Source organism: Citrus sinensis, chromosome 4 (genome assembly GCF_022201045.2).
Source record: "Citrus sinensis cultivar Valencia sweet orange chromosome 4, DVS_A1.0, whole genome shotgun sequence".
In the NCBI taxonomy this organism is placed as follows: Eukaryota; Viridiplantae; Streptophyta; class Magnoliopsida; order Sapindales; family Rutaceae; genus Citrus; species Citrus sinensis.
Window position 1 is genome coordinate 7249113 of NC_068559.1, and position 21425 is coordinate 7270537.

At 32.4% G+C, this 21425-nt stretch overlaps 1 protein-coding gene and 2 non-coding genes across 5 annotated transcripts in view; all 3 read left to right on the forward strand.

The window, feature by feature from the left end:
- Positions 1–18999, forward strand: part of LOC112497074 (triosephosphate isomerase, cytosolic-like) — an 85807-nt gene extending 66808 nt beyond the window's left edge. Inside the window, exons 1-3 of one of the 3 annotated variants that reach the window (XM_052439422.1) lie at positions 15894–16064; positions 16766–16844; positions 18758–18999. In XM_052439422.1, coding sequence (XP_052295382.1) covers positions 15909–16064; positions 16766–16844; positions 18758–18762 — 240 coding nt within the window. In that variant the 5' untranslated portion in view covers positions 15894–15908 and the 3' untranslated portion in view covers positions 18763–18999. Of the gene's footprint in view, positions 1–15893; positions 16845–18757 lie in introns of those variants that run through there. The other 2 variants (XR_008054043.1, XR_008054044.1) reach the window with 2 other exon arrangements.
- Positions 3762–3865, forward strand: LOC127901980 (small nucleolar RNA R71). The gene has a single exon (XR_008054385.1). It is a non-coding gene; the product is annotated as a small nucleolar RNA R71 (small nucleolar RNA).
- On the forward strand, positions 6312–6420 carry LOC112497001 (small nucleolar RNA R71). The gene has a single exon (XR_003063523.1). It is a non-coding gene; the product is annotated as a small nucleolar RNA R71 (small nucleolar RNA).
- Positions 19000–21425: the final 2426 nt, after the last annotated feature.

Consider the following 21425-nt stretch of genomic DNA (forward strand, 5'->3'; position numbering starts at 1 on the left):
ATTGTAAAACTTTAGTTGCTGTTTTCTTAGCACTGAAATTGCCTCCACAAGCTTGTTCATGGTAGAATGAAAGAATATTATGAATTTCATTTTCTGGGACACATCGTCTAACAATTTGGTCTGCACAATACTTGAACAAATACGGGTCATCCCAAAAGAAATTCTTTATCTCTGCAAAGAATTTAGCCTTGTCTTACTTGGTCCAATGCTCTGGAAGTTTACTTGTAACAAGATAATTAACTATATCAGCATACCAAGGTAATACTTCCACACTCATTAATTGTTCATCTGGAAATGACTCATTCAATATTAATGGCTCTGTAATTGTGTCAAAATGGAGCTGAGAGAGGTGATCTGCCACAACATTTTCTGTCCCTTTCTTATCTTTGAATTCCAAGTCAAATTCCTGCAAAAGTAACACCCAACGAATTAGTCTAGCTTTTGCATCTTTCTTTGTGAGAAGATATTTAAGAGCAGCATGATCTGTGAACACAATTATTTTACAACCAATGAGATAAGATCGAAATTTTTCCAATGCAAACACTACTGTTAGCATTTCTTTTTCAGTAGTTGAATAGTTCAACTGTGCATCATTCAATGTCATATTAGCATAATAAATAACATGGGGAATTCGATCAACTCTTTGTCCTAATACTGCTCTTACTGCATAATCAGATGCATCACACATGAGTTCAAATGGTAAGCTCCAGTTCGGGGCCTGAATGATGGGTGATGATGTCAACAATTACTTTAGTTTTTCAAACGCCATAAGACATGAATCAGTAAAGATAAAAGGTACATCCTTAGCAAGTAGATTGCATAAGGGTCTAGAAACTTTGCTAAAATCTTTAATGAAACGTCTATAGAAACCAGCATGCCCAAGGAAAGATCTTACTTCTCTGACTGTTTTGGGTGGAGGAAGATTAGAAATGAGATCCACCTTGGCTTTGTCAACCTCAATACCTTTGCTCGAAATGATGTGACTGAGAACAATACCTTGTTTTACCATAAAATGACATTTCTCCCAATTTAAGACCAAGTTCTTCTCGATACATCTCTACAGAACTAGTGTTAGATGATGTAAACATTGATCAAACGAATCACCAAAGACAGAAAAGTCATCCATAAAGACTTCAAGGAATCGTTCAACCATATCAGAAAAAATGCTCAACATGCATCGTTGAAATGTAGCATGTGCATTACATAATCCAAATGGCATTCTCCTATATGCAAATGTGCCAAAAGGGCAAGTGAAAGTAGTTTTCTCCTGATCTTTTGGTGCTATGGGAATCTGATTATATCCTGAGTAGCCATCTAGAAAGCAATAAAATTCATGGCCTGCTAATCTATCAAGCATTTGATCAATAAATGGTAAAGGAAAATGGTCTTTACGTGTGACAGAATTCAACTTTCTATAATCAATGCATACACGTCATCCTGTAGTTACTCTAGTGGGTATCAATTCATTATCAGCATTCGTAACTACTGTGACTCCTGACTTTTTGGGGACAACTTGCACAGGACTGACCCATGAACTATCAGAAATTGGATAAATGATACTTGCATCTAATAGTTTAAGGACTTCAGTTCTAACAACTTCTTTCATGTTAGGATTTAACCGACATTGCATCTCCCTAGTAGTTTTAGCATTTTCATCAAGGTGAATGTAATGGATGCAGTCTACTGGGTTTAAACCTTTAATGTCTGCTATGATCCATCCTAATGCTCCTTTGTGCTCTTTTAAAACATCCAACAACTTACCTTTTTGTTCGTCATTTAGGGATGATGAGATGATTACCGGCAAAGTACTTTCTTCTCCCAAAAATGCATATTCCAGAGTGTTGGGTAATGGTTTGAGCTCGAGTTTCGGTGGTGATTCTGATGATGGGATGAGTTTCTTCTCTGATGGTGCTAGTTGTTCAACTATTGACTTCCATTTATTGGTGTCCATGGATGGTGCTGAGTCAAGTAGGGCGTTGACCTCATCGACCGATCTGTCAATATCAAAATCCAAACCAAAGTGAGTTAAACATGTTTGTAAAGGATCATCACTAATGTTTGAAAGAAAAGTGTTATCAACTATTGTTTCAATTAAATCCACATCAACAATTCAATCATCTGCATTGTGAGGTTGTTTGGCAATGTTGAAGATGTTCAGCTCCATAGTCATGTTGCCGAAGGACAACTGCATATTTTCAGTCCTGCATTGAATGTGAGCATCTGCAGTTGCCAAGAAAGGTCGGCCTAGGATAATGGGAATGTGCTTCCTTGAATCCTGTATTGGTTGAGTGTCAATTACAATGAAATCAACAGGAAAATAAAACTTGTCTACCTGGATAAGCACGTTCTCCAAAATACCACGAGGTATTTTCGTGGACCGATTTGCAAGCTGTAACACTACTGGAGTTGGGTGTAATTCTCCCAGTCCAAGTTTCACGAATACTAAATAAGGCAACAGATTTACACTAGCTCCTAAATCCAACAAAGCATTCTCAATTGTGTGGTTTCCTATACTACATGAGATAGTGGGGGAGGCTGGGTCTTTGCATTTTAAAGGAATTTTATGTTGGAGTATAGAACTAACGTTTTCTGTTAAAAATGCCTTCTTTTGAACATGCATATTTCTCTTTTTAGTACAAAGGTCTTTAAGAAACTTGGCATAAGATGGAACTTGTTTAATAGCATCAAGCAAAGGGATGTTAACGCTTACCTGTTTGAAGATTTCAAGAATCTCACCTGTGGATTTTCCCTTTTTTCTTTTAGCTAACCTCTGAGGAAATTGAGCCTTGGGAACATATTCTCGTGGGTTGGTTTCTTCTCTCTCCTCCGGTGATGAGTCCTTAATATTCACAGGTACAATTTGATTTTCTTTTATCACCGGCATCTCCACTTTGTTGTCGACTTATTTGCCTTTTCGCAAGGTCATTACTGCTTTGACCTCTCCGTGCTGCTTTGGTGAACTGGTACTTGCTTCATGCACTCCTTTAGGATTAGGCACTGGTTGACTTGGAAACTTACCTTTCTCAACAGTCATTGTCAAGGTCTGAACTGAAGAAACAAGTTGTCCTACCATCTTCTCGAGGCTTGACACTGATTGAGCTTGTGAGTTGAAGCCTGCTCTCAACTCATTTTGTAGTCCATCAATGGTGCGGTTCTGTTGCTCAATCGTGGAGTGAGTAACATTCTTGAAATTCTGGAATGCATCCTCCCATGGTCTGGGTTGTGAGTAGTTCTGGTTTTGATTGTATGGTCTAAATGGGGGCTGAGAGGCTTGAGGATTTTGTGGAATTGGTGGAGCTGGAGCTGCTGGTCCGTTCTGTTGGAATCCTTGAGACCATGAAAAATTGGGGTGATCTCTCCATCCAGGGTTATATGTGTTGGAGTATGGGTTGTAATTTGATGGCTTTCTCATTACACCTATGGCATTGGCTTGATCTGAGTATGAGTTATGGTCATGTGGTTCTATTGATTTAGCAGTCGATAACGATGCTATTTGTCGAGCAAGACCTTCAACCATCTCCTTGACTTCTTTGATTCCCGAAGTTGACTCGCCAATTTGAACCTCATTTACTCCCTTAATTCTTCTAGTATTCCAGAGTGATCAACTATGTTGTTGGGAATTATCCGCTTGTCGCTGAAAGAATTCCCAAATCTCTGATGCACTTTTTGACATTAGCTCTCCTCCACTTGTTGCCATTAGCCATTCTTGCACATTCGGCAATAATCCCTCCAAAAAGTATTGGCATTGGTGCCATTTCTCATACCCATGATGTGGACATTTCAAGAGTAGCCCATTGAATCACTCCCATGTTTCGAAAAACTGCTCGTCTTCTCTCTGAGTAAACTCTGAGATTTCCCTGCGAATAGCATTGGTTTTATGCACTGGAAAATATTTATTCAAAAATTTTTTTACCATTTGTTCCCATGATGCAATACTATTAGCAGACAATGTATTAAGCCATGAACGAGCTTTATCTTTTAAAGAAAATGGGAATAATCTGAGTTTAACATCATCGTCTGAAAAATTCTCATATTTAAATGTTTGACAAATAGTATGAAAGTCATTCAGTTGATTATATGGGTCCTCATTTTCTAGGCCATAGAATGTTGGGAGACAATTTAGCACACTAGGTTTTAATTCAAAACTCCTAGCAGCTACATTTGGGTATCTTATGCATGATGTGCTCAAATTGGCTAAAGGACTGAAATAATCCTTAAATTGCCTCTCCTGTGGTGCTTGTAAATCCATTCTAAATTTATTTTTAATGTGCCTGTGTGTGCAAAGTGTTTTTTCTAATTCAAGGTCTATAGGTTCAAGATTAGGTAATAATGACCTACGACTATGCATGCAAAACAAATAAAATAAAAATAAAGATGGGAACAAAACAAATAAAAATAAAGAAGAGGGAGAAATTACAATACAACCTTATTGCGCTATTACAACATTTCTATAAAAATACACAAAAATAAATACGTGAAATAAATTAACTAAAAATTAAATTAATAAAATAAAAAAAATGACAAAGAAAAATAAATTGAAAATTAAATCACAGAATTTTAAAGAAGAGAAAAAGAAAAGAAATACTAACCTTTAAATGTAGATTCACTTTTTTTCTTTTTTTTTAATTAAAAAAAACAAGAAAAGAAATAAAAGAAATTATTCACAAAAATTAATTCTATGAATTAAAATTACTTACCTCCCCGGCAACGGCGCCAAAAACTTGTTGTGCAAATTTTAATATACTCGCAAGCGCACGAATCTATTGTAGTATAGATCAATGGTGATGAGTGTCGACCCCACGAGGAGGTGGATTTTAATTATATGTAGAATTAATTTTGCAAATGGGTGGTTGAAATTGTGGTGGAAGTGATTTAAATTATCCTAAAATTAGAATTGAGATGGCGATAATAAATTCTAAAATTGGAATTGCAATGGCGAGAATAAATTGAAACGAAATCTATTGAAATGACGTACTTGGGTATCTGGATCCGTATCAACATGCATCATGGGCTAAATAATCCGTATTAATGCCAATTAAATCATGAGGGGGGAATCCACACCTCATGAACCATGCTCTAATCAATATGATGCTAAGGGCTTATCGTGCCAAATAATAATAACCTTGTACTAGAGGACCGGTGAAACCAAGGCGGTACTAGACAAGATTAGTATTATTTGTCGACGAGAAGTCAAAACATCCATAAAAACTAGAGGGGAAGAGAAAATAAATTTACCAAATTAAGCCCATGACACATGTTGAGACTTCACCTTCAACCCAAGCTTGAAAGAAAATTAGCTACTCATAATTGAACTAGGGGCAAAATGAGAATTTATTAAAATACGAAGAAAATACAAGATTGAGAAGGAATTACAGAAAATGGATCCCAAAAATAGATTCAGAGATATCAAATTAGGGGGGGAGGCCCCCTTTTTATAGATACATGGAGTAAATCATGGCCATCGAATTAAAAACAGTTTGGACGCTCAAGATTGCGCCACGTCATCAGTCAACAGTACGCGGTTTGACCACGTGGATGAACAGTAACACAGTTTGACCTGGATGAATAGTAATGCGGTTTGGTTGAAAATAATCTTGTGTGATGCATGTACCGTACGCAAGATTTTTCTTCCACTGATATGCTGCCACGTCACCATCAACAGTACATAAGAATTTTAGCCCAACAGGATCGTGACACCTCATCAGTCAATGCCACATCATCGGTCAATGCCACGTCATCGATCCGTCTATGTAAACAGTGTCGTGAACAGTAACGTAGACAGTACCGTACACGTGAATAGTACCGTACATGTGAATAGTATCATTTTTCCTTTTATGCTCCTCCTAAGGTTTTCGACCGTCCTGAGTTCAAAAGTGATGTCCGTTTTGCCGTCTGATCTCTCCTTTATTATGAAATGACTATAATGCCCCTAAAATACATAAAATACTTAATTAAAATAAAACACATGTAATCAAATCACAAGAAGGTTAAATACATAAAAGTAAAGGTTGTTAGTAAGACTTGAAATGTAAAATGATGGTTTTCTCCTTTATAAATATGCATTTTCTTACACTCAACAATAGTCTTCACTATATTTGATAATGAGGTTACTTGAGCTGATAATACTGTCAAGGCATCTACATTGTGGACTCCTGCCCACCGATGGTTGTTATTAGCTATTCTTTCCAAAATTTCATAAGCCTCATTATAAGACTTAGATAACAAGGTCCCATTTACCGAAGCATCCATCATCAATCTAAGTACTTGGGTTGAGACCATTGTAGAAAGTTTCTAACTGTATATAATAAGGAATATCATTATGAGGACATCTCTTGAGTAACTCCATGAATCTTTCTCATGCATCATACAAACTTTCATCTTCAAGTTGATGGAAAATTTTGTGATCTCATTTCTCAATTTTGCATTCATGGCAAGTGGGAAGCACTTTATTAAAAATTTATCCGCCAAGTCATTCCATATAATAATGAAATTAGGCGGTAGAGAGTTCAACCATACTCTTGTTCGATCCCTTAGAGAAAATGGGAAGAGTATGAATCTTAATGCTTTCTGCGATACTCCAGCAATCTTGAAAGCATCACTTACTTCTAGAAATAGTTTAAAGTGAAGGCGATGATCTTCTGATGGCAGTCGATTGAATTGCCGCATTGTTTGAAGTGTATAAACATCACTAGTTTACGCTCAAAATTAGCAGCTTGCACTTTAGGTCTAACTATTCCAGGATTTATGGCTTGAGGGGCCAACAAGGCATAATCTCTAATGACTCTATCTCTATCATTTGCCATGTAGATAATATTACTGTTCTCTAGTTGCCCATAAATATTTTGTCCATTTTGACCTTCTTTACCTCCATGTGCATTGACGGGTTCTATTTCTCATCGAGGGTTCAAGTTCCTTATACCTTACAAATCATCTATGTCTGCAACATATCTTAAATTTCTATGATCTTTTCTCAATCTCCTTGCAGTTCTTTAAATTTCTAAATCAAACTAGAATTCAACATATTTGTACCTACGCATACAAGGGTTGCTAGAGCACTTCTGTCAACACAGTAAACAAATTATAAAAAAAACTAAAATTGGCACCAACTAAAATTGACTTCACAAATCACAATAAGCATTCAATTCTCGGAAACAATGTCAAAAATTTGTTGATATGTATTGCTATAGGTGTCAATGTGTAAGTGTACACAACAAGTAATATAATAATGAGTATCCAGATTGTCTCTATAAGGATTAATATTATAGTACTTGCTACAGCAATCTTAACAATACAAATTCAATCTAATTAAAATAAAATCATGAATGAAATTAATGACCTAACAAAATTAAAAATAAAATAAATAGAATGCAATAAGGAAAAAATCTCATGGTAAACACAAAGATATACTCAATATGAAAGAAATAGTTAAGTGCTTAAACTCATTCAATTCAATCTATTGATTGTTTTTCAATTACAGTATTGTTGCTATGACACATGTTAAAGCACTGGACAGAATCCCTCATGCATCCTCAGCTGTCGCATGTTGGATATCTTATATCTATATGCAACGTAACAGTGACCAGTTGCGATGCTAACATTAGATATAGTATTATATGTTCTAAAATTCAATTGCTCTACAAGGTAAATCCCTATGTCTTGTTCTTCACTAATCTTAGATTAAGTATGACCATATTTAAATCGAGATTAACTCAACTTGGGAAACTCAAACTAAAACCATGTATTGTCTTAATTTGTTCCACTCAGTCAGATCATTTTTAGGCTTCTCCTTAGCTAGTATCCATTAAATGGGTGGTCAACTGAAATAGAGATTTGCAATAAGTAAAATTAAGACAAAATGATGCAGCAGCAACACGCATATATAAGTCAAATAATCATTAACCTTGCTTTCACCCAACTACATCAAAGTTTAGTTCATGATAGCGATAAAACAGTAATAATACTCGTTTTTGCCATCAGATACATTCTCATAGAGAGATGAAAACAAGCAAATAAAGATGAGGAATTGAGTTATGCTAATATAAGACGTCCATCTCTTAGGTTTTTGCGACCTCTCTTTCTTTTTCTCAGAAATCTCTTGCTGCAACCCTCAACTCTCTCTTGTTCTCTTATTTTTCTTTTTCTCTCTGTTTTTTCTTTGTGTGACGGCCACCTTGTTTCTTTCACATGTACGCTTTTTATATCTTGGAATTAGGACAACCAAAAGCATGTGACCATGTGTCTCTTTTTTGGAAACCTTGGATCGCATATCATTTTGTGTCGCCTGTCGCCACTTTGTCAATTAACACGCAAGTAGTCTTGCTTGTAATTTGCTTCTGGATTGCTACAACAATTGCTACAACATTTTCTCTGATTTAGACTTCTTTTAGTTCATCTGCAGACAAGTTTTTTGTTATTTATGCAAGTCTTCTGATGCATCCTATAAATAAAGTTTGAGCTTTTTGGTCATCTATAATTATACTCATATTCAGAGCACAAAGTGATCTAAAACACAATCAATTTATTAAAATTAAACTTAAATAGATACTTGTGCAAAAATGTAACTAAAAATGCAATAAAAACAAATCATTCACTCTGTAAGTAATATTAGTTTAAGTCTACAAATGTCATGATAAGTCTCATTTCATAAAATTATCACTAACCCTAATTATTGGAAATTTACCAAAGTAGGCAAATCTAACATATTAGTTTATAATATAATTCTCTTAATCTAAATAAGGAAAACAAAACAAGTGGCGCCCAAATCTAAAATCTAGAAAAAAAAAAGATAAAAATCTTAAAAGTAACAAGAAAAATAGGAAAATAACTTAAAATTATAAAATGACTAGGAAAGAAACTAAATTTCTAGCTAGACAATGTGGGTTGGTTTGTATTGTCGCAAGATTCGTAATGGTATAGTATATCCCCAAAACGGTTGGGCCGGATTTATACTAACCATAAATATTGTAAATTTATCAAAATAGGCACATTTTATAGTAAAATTCTCCTATTGCAAATAAGAAAAACAAAAAAAAATGGCATCTAAATTTGATATTTAAAAAAAAAAAGATAAAACTCCTGAAATTAACTAGAGAAACAAAAAAATAACTTAATATTATAAAATAGAAAGGAAAGAAATAGAATTTTGGCACGATCATGTGGCAGAATGGCATAAACACGGTCTTAGATTTGGTTCATCTCATCGCAAACTTTGAAATTATATTATATGGCCAAAAGGGGTACCTATAGCCCAAGTTATGACATCTAGAAAGTTCCTTCCTCACCCCATGAAACCATCTTACAATATTTAGTTTATTTAACATTTTTCTTTCTCCTTAATTAAAGTAAATAGTTCTTTGGCCTAATTGGCGAACACTTGCTTTTACACTGTGTGAGAGCAGGTGTTCAAAATCCCGTAAACCCAATTTTAGGGGTATAATTTCCTTCGTCAATTATGATATTTGAAGGCTACTCTTCACCAAAACTCCATTGATTACAGCACTTGTCCTCTATACCACTCATCAATTCCATTTAGAAAAAAAATTAAAACTCTTCTTATTTTCCTTTTCTTTTAAAAAATTGGAAAAAATAAATTATTTTTATTTGAGAAAAATGAAAAGAAAAGGAGGTATATTAGGAAAAAAAAATCAGATGATAGTGTTCCAACCCGCAATGAAATTATCATGTACTAAATGGGTGTTAAAAATAATCTATACTTGTTGATCAATTATATAATGGTCTATAGTAGTATATAGCGCGTATTTTAATATGCAATGTAACTTTTATTAAAACATGGGTGATCTAGTAATTTTAGATTACAAACAATTTCATCCATGAGCTTATTGATGCAATTTATGACATTCACTGAAATATACGTACTTAGTTGTGTCATTTATTAGTGTTACACCATATATAAGTTTTATAATTACAATTTATTTGATTTTTGTTAGATAACTATTAGATGATATATTTTGAAACATTTATGTTCAAAAAAGTTATCACATTATAAATTTATAGGAGGTTTAAAAATTTTTATATGTCTCTTTCTTTAATACAAATATTGTTTACCGTTAATTAAATCTAATGGTACACAGTTGAAACATTATTGATGCCATAAGTTTTTTACTACATCATTCAGGGACCTCATTGAAATATAGTAAATAAAAAATAGCTTAAAATGTTTAATGAGTACAAAAAGTATAATACAAATAATTTAAACTATCTAGCAGACTAGTGATATTGACAATTTTAATATTTAAAATAATTTTAAAATGTAATATTTATGTTTTTTGAATAATACATTTGTATTTAGCATAAAGATTTTAAATAAATATTTGGTTTAAATAAATTTCACAATTAATAAAATATGTCTCATGTATTAATAATATTAAAATTATTTTTTATAATATTAAAAAATTTAATTTATTATATGCTTATTTTAATAGACAATAATGTTTCTATTTGTTATAAAATTTAATTTAATATAATAAAATATGTCTAATAGATTTAAAATATTAAACAATTTTTTAATGTTGAAATTATTTTAAAATATATGTATTATTACATTATCTTAATATTGCATTTCTATTTTTATAAAACATTTAGTCAATTTTTGGGATTAATAGAGCCAAGTACTATGGTCAAAAAGTGATCTTGTTATCTCTTGTTGAAACCTTAAGGTAGGAGTGGGCAAAATCGGATTCGGATCGGGTTCGGGTCAACCCGATCGGATTTCGGGTTGGTCGGATTGAGAAAAATGTCATCCGAACTCAACCCGAATATGTGATCCGATCCGAATATGTTCGGTTCGGATCGGATCGGATCAAAAAATCGGGTTAAGAACGGATCGGATCGGATTTGGGTGGTATTGCTTAGGTTGCAGAGAGAATTGTAATTTTCTTTTTTAAATCACATCTTGGATTTGATAACTGAAGTTAGAATCAATCGCTGCAAATTTCATTACAATCACGAGAACTTTATATCTCCAATTTGAACACACGAAATTGAACAATCATTTCAACAAATTAAAAAGCATGAATTCCACTCGCTTCAAAAGACACATGATAAGGGTGAGAGTACTAAAACCCACCAATTTTATTTATACACCTATTTTTTATTTAAATTTCTTATTATTAAAGTTTTTTTTTATGGAATTACCTATTGTACCCTGTTTTCTCTTTCGCTTTTTGTCTCAGTTTCGCACCCAGGGCTTCGCATTTTTTCTTCTCTCAATGTTCAATTGTAAGTGAATGGTAATGTTTGTCTGTCAAAAATTGATAAATTCAGATTTTCTACATGCCATCAACAATTAAAAACAAAACAAAACTTACTATCCAAATATAAACTTCAAACGAAATTTACAAGACATCAAAGTCATTAATTTTTTTTCCTAAAATCTTTGAAAATGAAAATCATGATTCCAATGACCTCGGCATCCTTCGTCCATATTGAAGAACATGGATTATAGTGACATGAATTGTAAGCCCTGCCTAAAAGACTTTGGTTGCCCAGCGGAGATATGCATATGGTTGAGCTCCATGATATTTTTACTTCAATAATACAAGAAATGCAGTAAGGGTTTATTAATAATGCAATCATGATCTAATACGAAAGATTAAGAATCAAAATCCATGTTAGAGTATACGTGAGAATTTAGTTTACAGGATGTTATGGCAGAGAGAAAATATACACCTGTTAAAAAAAATGAAGAGTAATTCTAACATTTTGAAATTTAAAAATTTAAAAATAAATATAATTTTTGTTCAGGTATAAAGAGAGATTTAGTAGGTTCAAGCGACCTCACCCTATAATTGATTACAGATGTTGAAAATTAATTAATCCAAATCAACTTGTGGATGTATCTTTTGTTTCCCATTAAAATTAATCCGAATCAGCTTGCGCATGTACCTTCTGTTTCCCATTAACTCATTACAATTTATTTTTTCCACGTTTATTCTTTGTTAAGTTTCCTGATCTAACTCTAGAGTAGGCAACAAAATAGTTTTTGCGTTAATTAAAACACAAACACAACCCAAATAAGACACAAACGTTTCCTATTATCGTTGCTAAAATAGAAATTAATCTTCCCGCGTGCTAATTTTTTTTTTTTTTTATGTTGACGAAACCTATTACATTAATTAACTAAACAGTGCTAGAATTTTTCGGACAGCAATACGACACAAATACGATACACACATATATAAAAAGCTCAATTCTCTTTGACTCTTGTGTAATTCTCTTTACCAACACTCCCCTCTCTCTCAAAGAAAAATATACACTCTCCAGCATCAATAGACAATTATGGTCGGTCTTTTCTTTAATTTTCACCTTTTGATTTAGAATTAAGATTTAGCTTTTATCATATAGTTGCGTTGAACTTTTAATAATCTCGTATAAAGGGTGATTAGCATATTGAATCCAACTTCGTTGGTTCATTAGGACTCGAAATCGTTGTTACTTTTTTTAATTAGTTAATAACATCAATTGTATTCAATCGTGTTTTCAGGCCGGGAATCAACCACAGTGGCTCCAAGGTCTTTTGACTCTTTTCCAAGAGAGAAGCTTTCAATATTGCAATCACGGAACGGCAGTTAGACAAAGGAACATATATTGTTTGAATTGTTGCACCAGTATATGCGAAAAATGCTTGTCCAATCACGAAAGTACTCATCACCTCTTAAAGGTTCACATGAATAAATAAATATTATTTGAATTAAATTTATTACATCATAAATTTTTAATACTATCTGCATGATTTATTTATTTACTTATGTATTTGTTTTGTAAATTTTTAATATTTCAGATCCGCACATATAACGAAAAGAGCGTTGTACGGTTCGTTGAGGCTCACGAGTTCATTGACTGTGGACATATCCAAGTAATAAGTCAAAGCTTGAATTCAAATCTTTTCTATTTCTTCTTCATTGAATATTTTCTTAAAAATTCTGCTATTTGCCAACGAAGTACTACTCTGAACTGCATAATAATGCTCACGCACGAACATCCGAATTTTAATCCGAATTGAGCTGTGCCACACAATTTTGTTCTGGGTTCAAATTCGGTATCCGGGCATGAGCATATGACTTGTGAAACTACATTTATATCTGACCACTTTCTTACAAACGTGCTCCATATATTTTCTCTTCAGACATATCAACATAATGGTGAAAAAGTACTACATATAAACCAAAGGCCAGGAACATATTTTAGAGAATCCACCACCAACAAATGCAGTGGGTGTCCGGCTAGGCTGCAAGGGAATAATTATTTCTGTTCACTCTATTGTAAGGTTGTTTCAAAATCTCCCGTATGTATACATGTTTATACACACACACACACACACACACACACACACACACACACAAACACACACACACACACACACATACATACATATATATATATAGACAGACACACACATAAAAGTTTGCACTATTCTTTTTCTAATTATTAATCCTCCCTCCTTGTAGGTTTCTTATCTCTGTCAAAATTCTTCGAATTCAAGCAATTTTCCTCGTCTATTGAACAAGTTGGGTCTCTGAACAAGCTCGCTGGATTAATTTGATGAAGAAATCATTAATAAATGACAAACTCTAAAGCTTGGTGTTTCTTCATATTATTTGTAGTGACAGACTATTTTATTAGCCGCTGTTTTATTTGAACTCCCTTATTATTATTATGAATTAGAGTTTTTAGCTATACATAGAGTCATTAATTTTATTATTTTGTCAGTTGAAGCTGTAAATTGTGATACAAGTTATTTGTTAGGCTGCTCACTAATTATCCATAACATTAATTAGTACATTAAATATAATAGCCTTGGTACAATTGGTCTATCTCTGCCACTCCAAAACTGGATGCACGTAAATCTGCTGCCATGTGACTTGACTTGTGCAATTTAGTTGAAATAGAAACGAAAACGGAAGCATATATAACACATGCAATTTAATCCCCAAATTCCTCCGAAATTAAAGAACTAAGGGTTCCTTTGACTCATTTTAATTCCATAAAAACGCATTAGCAGTTTCCTATATTTGTTCCTTTAGTTATCATATATTGTTGTATTTGTCCTTTATCAGTTGCAGAAGAAATTGATGTTGGTCATTCGGTAAATGTGTTCGGAAAGCTATATAGCTTTTGGATTTGAGAGGGGCTCGAGTCTAGCTAGCGTTAGAATTACAGATTTGATGTACCGTTAACTATCTCGACTTACATCCCTGAGTGATTATATTTCAAACATTCTAAAAGCTTGTCTCTGGATATCTATGTTTTAGGAGAAACTCTAACAGAAATGCTTCGAGCTATAGTATTTGTAGTTCTTAATCACATATATATGCTTGTTTGGTGCGGTGGATAGGATAGGATAGGATGAGATGAGATATAATTGAATATGACTTGAGCTATATGACTTAAAATAAGATGTGATGGGATAAGATTATATTTCGTGACCTCTCATATTTGGCGTAATACAAGATTGGACTAAATTGTAATGTATATATAATTTTAACATTAAATTAGATTAAAGATAATAAAAATGACCAGATATTATTTTAAGTTTAATGGAAAGATATAAACTTTACTTTTATAATAATAAAATTATATATTTAAATTTAAAATTGTATTATATTTTAATGTTTAAAACAAGCGAAAATTATTTACACTATTAATCAAAAAAATTACTTAATAATAAATTTACATTAATAATGTTACTAAAATATTTAAACAAATACAATTACTTTTTAATATTTTATTTTCATGATAAATAAATAACTTTTTTTTATTTGTTATTTATAATGTTTAATTATTATAATACTTGTATTATGCTTAGTACATATTTATATAATTTTAATATTGAGAAACTATTAAGTATAAATAATTGCTTTTTAAAATTATTCTCAACTAGTCCCAAGGCCACCCATGAGATAACTTTCTTCATAAAGTTGGGATTATCTTGTGGGCTCAGGATAAGATAATCCCAATACTCTTTGAGAGCATCAATAAGGGATTTGGATGAAGTTTGAAAGAATATTCCATTCCCGCATTTTGATCCTTCAACCAAACTCATCCTATACGTAAATATGGTGTTAATTTATCCTACATCTTATTATATTATTGCTTATATTGCAGGCTATCATTTGATAAAGATGTATTTGAAACTTTCGGAATGATGCTGAACTTTATAATGTAGACCTACATTGATTTGTATATACTTTGTATTTTCGTGAAAGATATCATGACATTTAATTTTAAGTTTTAATTTAGTCTAGATTCAAATTAATGATTAATTATTTCTTACAACCATTTTATATCTAATCTTTCCTTACAATATGTTGGCGGCTGATTTTGGGTTAACGAGATAAAATCACAAAACCAAGCCAAGAACAATAAATTTATTTTTGTTGGGGAGCGGGGTGCCTCGCTTGTTCGGCGCATGTGGGTTGTTTAGGCTTTTTGTGGAGTGGAGGAGGATTGAGAAGGTGGTGGATATGGCGGGGGTCTGACTTCAGGTGCGGAAGGCTGGTGAAAATTATCTTAAACCTGCAAAACAACTAAAAAAGAGGTCAGAGGTGGAGCCGGGGGTGGTCGGCGACCACACTCCGACGCTCAAGTCGGAGTTGGGTTATCTCAGGTTAGAGAGCTTGCAAGCTCTCAATAATAAAAGTTTTGAGGTTGAAGAAACCTTAGCTTTTTTGGTGGCGTGTTTTTGAACTTAATTGATAAAAATTAAACTTGAGTATTTATATGGTGTACTATACCCCGGTCGCCGTGGCACCTAACGTTATTTTAGTGGCGTTCCCTGCTGTCATGTTAGGAATATTCTTATTTTCATGCATATATATATATCCACATCCATCCATTATTGTTTCTTTTCTGATCTTAGGTACGTACGTGAGGTTTGCTTTTCTTATAGGATGATTATCTATGGTCAGCGAAAGACTGTATATTTTGTAATATTAGATTCTACACTGCATGAACAATTAATTATTTGTTCTCTTGCAGAAAAAAAATCCAACTGGGACAATGTTGTGTTGGCTTATGAGCTAGTTTGGGCCATTGATACTGGAAAGGTTGCAACCCCTGCTTAGGCTCAGGAAGGAAGTTTGAGTTTATGTCTTATTTAATTTGATGTTTCAATGACAATGATCTTCGTGCTTATAAGAATGATATGACTATCCTTATTCTTGCTATCAACATAAATATTGTTGGATTGATTATGAGCCTTTTTTTTTTTTAACAAGAATTGATTATGAGCTTGTTTGGTGTTTTTGTCAGCACATTTCCATATATTTTCACCACGTGTATTTTTTCCTAGGCAGAGCATTTCAGAATTTGTATATAGCTCTAGAAGTTTTGAAACAAGTAATAATACAGTAGAGCTGTTTCTGATTGTCATCATCATTTTTTCACCTTATAGATTCATACATACAACAAAGAATTATATTTGTTTCCCAATCCATCTTCAGACTCCCATGCTTGTGGATGCTTTCTTTTATACATCTGCCTAAATATTCGTACAAACCCACCAATAATTTTGCCTGTGTCATTTCCTTTTCAGATGGGTACAGGCACAGAAATAGTTTTGTACTTTGTGTTTACATATTGAATACAAGTAAATAGATGTTTTAAGTCTATTTCAATTATTACTTTATCTCTTTTTGCCAGCAAAACTTGCTGACATAATTGCTCTTTGTTGTGCTTCTAAAGTTGATATTCTGTGAATTTTTATGTAATCATTTTTCTCAGACCATGTTTTAAATATATGTGACAGGTCCATGCTGAACTGAGGAAATGGCTTAAAGACAATGTCAATGCTGAAGTTGCAGCATCAACTCGAATCATCTATAGAGGTATCCTTTCACTACTTTGTTAGCCATTAATTGTGACCACTATTTAAAATTAATTGTGTATGTTGTAATCATTATTAATATATATGGAGCCAAGCATGGGCTTATTGAAGCTAATGACTGGTCTTTTTAGAACTTTTTCTTGTTCAGACAAAGTAATAAATAGCACCTTACAACTAAACATACAATATTATTTTTATTGAACTTACTTTGGCCTTTTCTATTCGATATCAAGGAGACGTATTCTCACATATATGCATTCTTTCGCTCTGCTATGTGCTTAATATTTTTCCTTTTGCAACAATAATTTTAGTTGGATTGGTTCTTAAACAGTTCCAAATATTTAGAAAAACGGAAGTTGCTTAAGGATATAATATACAATGCGAACTGTTGAAAACGGATCCAAGAACAGAATTCTCTGCCACTGATATTTTCTTCAGCTTAATTAATTAGAGGGGTAATGAATAATAATGCAGTGAACCAGGCCTGTTTTTGTATTCCTCGTTTATAGGTACTAACAGATTCATCAATATTATCAAGTTTCCACTCATCAACATTTTATAATTAGATGTCGTTCGTGGTTTATCCTACAGTTTCATTTTGTAGTATACTACTTGGTTTAATGCTGAAGCTGTGAAAAACTTTTGTACACTCTCAACAATGGCAAGATACTCAAAAAGAAATTCAATTGTAGGTTGTTGTGCACTGAACGACCGACAAATGTTTGTTATTATTTAGGCATTTCTTCCATTTTTATTTTTGGGGTTAGAATAACAGAATGAGATATATTTTCACAGCTACTTTCAAAATATTTAATGACAACTGCATCATCCAAAAAGAACCAGTGATTTTGAATTAAATTTTTATTGAGATCCGCTTTCTGGCTGTATTAAAGCCTGATGACCTTCGGAGAAATCTTATATATATCTCCAGTATAGGGAATATATTTATTTGTTGTGCTTCTCTATGCGTGGTTTGGGGTGGCAGGGGAAATGAGGAGAATATGGTACTGCATTCTATTGTCTGTTTGATATACTTTTTTTTTAAAATAATTAATTCATATAAATGTTTGGTGTACTTATTTGTGCTATTTTCTCGTCGGTTCTTGCTTTTGGAATTTCCTTTTGCATTTGAAGGAAAGAGGAAGTTCGTTATATTATGGGCTAGTTTAGTTATGGCCACTTTTTAGGGTGTGTGGTTGGAGAGAAACAAAAGAATATTTGAGGACAATACGTGAGGATATTTTTGTATATTTGGGAGAAAGCGAGGATTTGGGCTTTTCATTGGGCTTCCATTCCATTTCTTCAAAGTTTAATGAGTCTCCTTTTAATTCTTAGCAACAGGCAAGAAATGGCAGCAGCCTGAGAAGGAGAGTTTTGGCCTTTTCATAGATTTTGTGGAGACTTTCGTGTTTATACTCTTAGCTATAGTTTGTGTGTAGTCATATTCATAATAGAGTTTTAGAACATTTGTGCATGATTTTCACAGGATATGTGCCCAGATAGAAATAACCATAATGTTTTGCATGCCTAACTCCCATATATGATCTTGCTTACCTATTCCTATAGGAACGTTCTGTCTGAAAAATAAGTATTGAGACAATCATTAGTTCATATTATCTTCATTGTCATGGTGATATGTACTATGCTTGAAATTTATATTACAAGTACCTTTTTTATTTACTATATATTTTATTGTAGCAAGGAATTAATTTAAGTTGTATAAAAAGTTAAAGTTTTACTTTAATAGATAACTCTTTATAATATAGGGTTGGCTATATTAATTAGTGTTGCACATGCAGATTGAGTTTGAATTTGTAATGATTCTGTTGCATCTAAAACTTAGGGGTTTTACTGTAGTTTTTTATTCTTTATAACGATAGTGCTTGGTATATTCAATTGGTGTTGCATATGCAGGTTGAGAGAAATTGCTGGTCTTGGGAGTTTTGCTGGGTATTTGTTGAGAATGGGAGTTTATCTACTGGAATTTTACTGAGAATATGGGAGTTCTGCGTTACAAGATTTGACGGCTTGTTAGTTTGTAAAATTTGAAACGTTTGCTGGAATTAACTTCTTAATTACTTTGGATGTGTTAACTGTTGGATAAAAGTGTTTTTAGATGATGTTATTAATACAAAGTGTTTTTGGACTTAATAGAATGTATAATTTAATTTTTGGTTCATATTGAATTTGTGATTGAATTTCATATACAAGAATGCATAAATTTAAATGAAATAATTCATAATTATGTTCAGTATAAATTTAGAATTTGTGATAGAAAAAATTAATCATAAAATAAGTCATAAAAAGAATTAATGACATAAAATATCAATCATAAATTTTATCCCAAACATAATATTTTACCTGCCAAAATTGTCCATATGAAAATTAATTTTCCAGCCAAAATTTCAAAATTAAAAAAAAATTTACATGTCCCACCAAAAAATTAAATAATTTATTTATTTTTTTCCATGACTGACATATGACATTTAAACGCTATCATACGTTAATGACATACTTTTTTTCTATCATAAAAGAGTGACAGGTACATAGATGATAGATAATTTCACTGTCATCCACCCCCCTTTATGATAGATTTTTGCAGTCATCTATTGCCAGTTTTGTTGTAGTGTTGGGTGTATTGGGTATTGTTTTTTTTTAGAGTTTTTTCACTTTTGTAAAGTCTCATTATTAGTAAAATTATCTTCCAGTCTTTGCCCATGGACGTAGGTTTTACGCCGAACCACGTAAAAATTATTGTGTCCTATTTTCTCTGCATTTGTTTACACCATATTTATATTTCTCCAGAAGTTACAGTCACTGAAATATTGGTAATTGCTCAATCTCACGCTTCCGCAACAGTATTCACTATCAAATCAATTAGAATAACAAAAGCAATTCAGATTATTTGGCACTAAAGTGCTATGGAATAAGAATAGCTTATCGAATCTCTTTTGTCTAATCATTCAGGAGTAGAGACAATCTTTAAGAATCATATTTCACATGTGAGATATAAAACCGACAATAAATTCAATGAGATAAATAAAGAGATTGTATTTTATCATATCTTTATTTTCTTTATTTTTTAAATTTAAAATCACCTTTTCAATTGGTTTGTTAACCAGTTATAATATTTTAAAAATAAATAAATTTTTTAATTAATAAAAATAATGTGTACTGTTGATAAGATCTAATGATACATAGTTCTTACATTATTAATGCGGTAAAAAAATTACCGCATCATAGAGGGATGTTTTCTTTCGATATCTTTCTGGCACAAACAATTCCACATGGTCTATAACACAAGTTAATTAAAAGACTTATCTCTGCTTTATCTTCTTAGTTTTTTTTAATAGGCTGAGTAATGTGTAAAAGCCATATAATTAATTACATATAGATCTCGAAAATTAGTTAATCCAAACCAACTTGTGCTTATATATTTTTTTTCCCCAATAACTTATATTTTCTATTTTCTACTTTTGTTCCTTTTCTTTTCTTTCTCGTTTCCTGATCTAACACTAGATCAGAGTAGGCAACAAAATAGTGTTGCGTTAATTAAGACACAAGCACAACTTGAATAAGGACTTTTCCATTTTATAGTTGCTAAAACTAGAAACTATTTTTGTTAACAAAACCTATTTCATTAATTATAAGATCCCCAAAGCAAAATCTATTTCTAATATAATTATTGTACTTTTCAAACTTAAAAGGGATTACATGCCATTATTACTCCTATATTTAATTAACATGCAAAATATATAAGAATTTAACCATAAGGGGCGTCACCTTCTGAACGTGCAATCTTTTTCCCCCCTTTTCCTTGCTTTCCCGTTTTTGCAATATATATTTGTCCCCTTTTCGTTCTTTCCCTTTTTGTAACATAATACGACCTATTAAGTCACACAAACACGACATAAATACGGCACATTCATCTCTTTAAATAGTTCGAATTTCTTCTCTATTTGATTCATTGCAATTATCCTCTTTCTATCCAGCTAGCTAGCACTCCTCTCCTCTTGCAAAAGTTATTCTCTTGCTAGAATCCCTTATTCTCTTGCTAGAATCCCTACCAAGAAAACAATGGTTGGCTTTTATTTTTATATCTTTAGTTGTTTCTTATAATTTAGATTAATTTTAACTGTATTAATACATTCCATGTTTTTCAGGACAATGTTGTTATTGTACCTCGTTGGCTAACCGCTCTTCTTAAAGGAAGATTCGACGAGCATTGTGAAGAGCAAGGTCATAATCGAAAACATAAGAACCTTTTTTGTTTGGAATGTCGAACTTGTATTTGTAAAGATTGCGATGATCATGCGAATCATCGACTCTTAAAGGTTACTAAACTCTATATTCGGCTATTTTCGACCCAAAAATTTAGAAAAAGTTAGTGAGAATACAAGAACACAACTATTATTTATTGCACAATTATCAATTATTCCCCCCTCTTAACATCAATGATACATTATCTGCAATATCTTGAAGGAAAAAGTAGAGTTTAGAAGACATCACCTGAATACAGTAATAGAAAATATTTAAAAACGGAGAGTTAGATCTAATTTGTACTTCTTACTACTACTACTAT